Raw genomic sequence first — 2,500 nt, 5'->3', positions numbered from 1 at the left:
GAACGTCTTGTTCTTGGTCTCAGGGAGAACCACCAGCAGATAAACGGCTCCAGCCACGCAAACCACCACAAACAGCAGGAACGCAAACGTCTGCAGCGCCTCCTGCAGGAACACACACACACACACACACACACACACACACACACACACGCGTTTGTTTCCATGTTTTCTGGGGACTCTTCATAGGTGTAATGTTTTATTCTGTACAGACTGTATGTGTTATTTTTCATAGAATCTCACATAAAAACTCACTCGGTATGATTTATAAGCGTTTTGAAAAGTGTGGACATGAGGTAATGTGTATCACGAAAAAGTGCTCACACACACACACACACACACACACACACACACACACACACACACACACTTCACAACCGTAGCTGCATGCATTTCTAAAGGTTTTTAGTTAAATCTACCAGAGATGAACTTCAGCATCCAGATGATAAGGTACTTAACATAGAGAGGAAATCTAAATATATACATTATTATCTTTAAATAATGTAATTAAAATGTAATAAATGAGTCATAATTACTTTTTTACTTTTACATGCTAACTTTCAGTACAGATAATTCTTGGATGGATGGGTGCTGTCTATGTAGTGAACTCTAGTAATCTAGTAACCTCAGTCACACACGTCTGAAGTATATACTTCATATCTGTGTGTTTAAAGCTGCAGAAGCCCAGTGTTTCTCTTACAGCTGCAGCAGAGACATTCAGACGCATTAAAGAGAATAAAAGTGCTTTTCTGTGTCATGCTCTGACCTGCAGTGGATTATGGGAATCAGATTATACGTGCAAGACTGAAGGCCTCACATCACCCTCACACAGTGTGTGTGTGTGTGTGTGTGTGTGTGTGTGTGTGTGTGTGTGTGTGTTGTACTCTCACCTGTATGAAGGGGAACAGGAGTCCCACAGCGAAGTTTGAGAGCCAGTTGACAGTTCCTGCGATCATGAACGCGGCCGGACGATACGACTGTTCAAACAGCTCCCCTGTCAAGACGAACGGCACACCACCTGACACACACACACACACACACACACACACACACACACCAGTGCATGAGCAAACACAGACTCTCAAACAGCAGAAACACGCCAGATCTACAAAACCCGACACTAGTTCTCAGCCTTTCAGAACACACCGCTAACACGCTTCTAAACCTTATTATAAAGGTAAATACATCTAGGTGTTATCTGCATAGACATGAAGGGACACTAAAAAAATAAACCTGGGGAAAGCATGTAAGGTGAAAACCAGATGGGAGCCAAAACAGAGCCCTGAGGAACACCACGGATAAAGTAGTACCAAGAAAAGATCTGAAGCAGCTAAAAGATTTCCTTGATGCTCACACACTTTGAGGAACAGACACACATCTAGACAAATACATCTTCACTTTAGTGTAATACTGTTTTCACAACCATAAAAATGTGTGAATTTTTCAGCATCCCTCGTACTTTCAGTCTTCACAGAAATATATAGAGGAGCTGTAATCTTAAAGAAGAGCTTTATGTTTTCCATAATTATGTGATATATCCAAAAATATAACATTATGGCAAAGGTGTTTTTGAGATGTGTTTGTGATATCAAGAATGCAGTGCTTCATTTTGCAAGAGATTTGACAGTCCTTGGATTTCTTTGTGAAGTTTTGAAATAAAAAAAAAGAGGCAAAGTTTAAAAAATGTGTGAAAGCAGCTGGAAAAAACGAAACGATTAGTTTTACTCAATAACTGCTAATAAAACCTGGAGAATGTTGAAGTCACCGCCACTCTTTTACTTAAAACTCTTTCTGGCAACAAAACTTTTTACAGAAAACTGACCAACATTTAGATCTCATTAAAACAAAACCAGACAATAATTACAGAAGAAAACAACAGAATGAAAGAACTAATTCTGACATTTATTAATATAGAACAAAATGATTTTTTCAGAAATGATCAATGTTTTTAATCTCCTTATAGAGCCCCGGCCAGATCAGTACAGTGTTCTCTTCAGAGCTGAACATCATCAAATATCAGCCAGGGAAAGACTTTTAAACTGATCTCAGAAATGTCTTAAAATCACAAGAAACAAACTAAAATATCTGCCTTATGTAAGACTGAAATGATCCACAAATCAGAGTGTGTGTGTGTGTGTGTGTGTGTGTGTGTGTGTGTGTGTGTGTGTGTGTGTGTGTGTGTGAGAAAACAGAGTGGGGGGCATTAACACAGATTTGATGCATAAACACTGAAACACACACACACACACACACACACACACACACACAATGAATCAGTGTAATGGAGGAATGAGAATGAAACCCTGAGAGAGATCAGCCCTCCCTCCAGCCGTCTGTCTGTGTGTGTGTGTGTGTGTGTGTGTGTGTGTGTGTGTCTCAGTCTCTGTCCTCACGGCTCGTGTCCTGAGGATTGGACACGGATTGAGCTGCACATCTATTTTTAAACATTTGCTTTAATGTTTTTGGACAGCAGGAAACATTTGAGTTCCTGCACATCTGGATC

General features: G+C 40.1%; 1 protein-coding gene across 2 annotated transcripts in view; it reads right to left on the bottom strand.

Moving 5' to 3' along the window:
* slc2a9l2 (solute carrier family 2 member 9, like 2) overlaps nt 1-2,500 on the bottom strand; it is a 29,502-nt gene that overhangs the window by 8,275 nt on the left and 18,727 nt on the right. For both annotated transcript variants that reach the window (XM_043231313.1, XM_043231312.1), the window contains exons 12-13: nt 888-1,015; nt 1-102 (exon numbers count right to left, since the gene is read on the bottom strand). The exon at nt 1-102 is cut by the window's left edge. In XM_043231313.1, coding sequence (XP_043087248.1) covers nt 1-102; nt 888-1,015 — 230 coding nt within the window. The remainder of the gene's footprint in view (nt 103-887; nt 1,016-2,500) is intronic.

The sequence above is a fragment of the Puntigrus tetrazona genome, unplaced genomic scaffold, assembly GCF_018831695.1.
Source record: "Puntigrus tetrazona isolate hp1 unplaced genomic scaffold, ASM1883169v1 S000000302, whole genome shotgun sequence".
In the NCBI taxonomy this organism is placed as follows: Eukaryota; Metazoa; Chordata; class Actinopteri; order Cypriniformes; family Cyprinidae; genus Puntigrus; species Puntigrus tetrazona.
The sequence above is the reverse complement of the archived record's forward strand: the minus strand, read 5'-3'. Positions and strand labels throughout refer to the sequence as shown.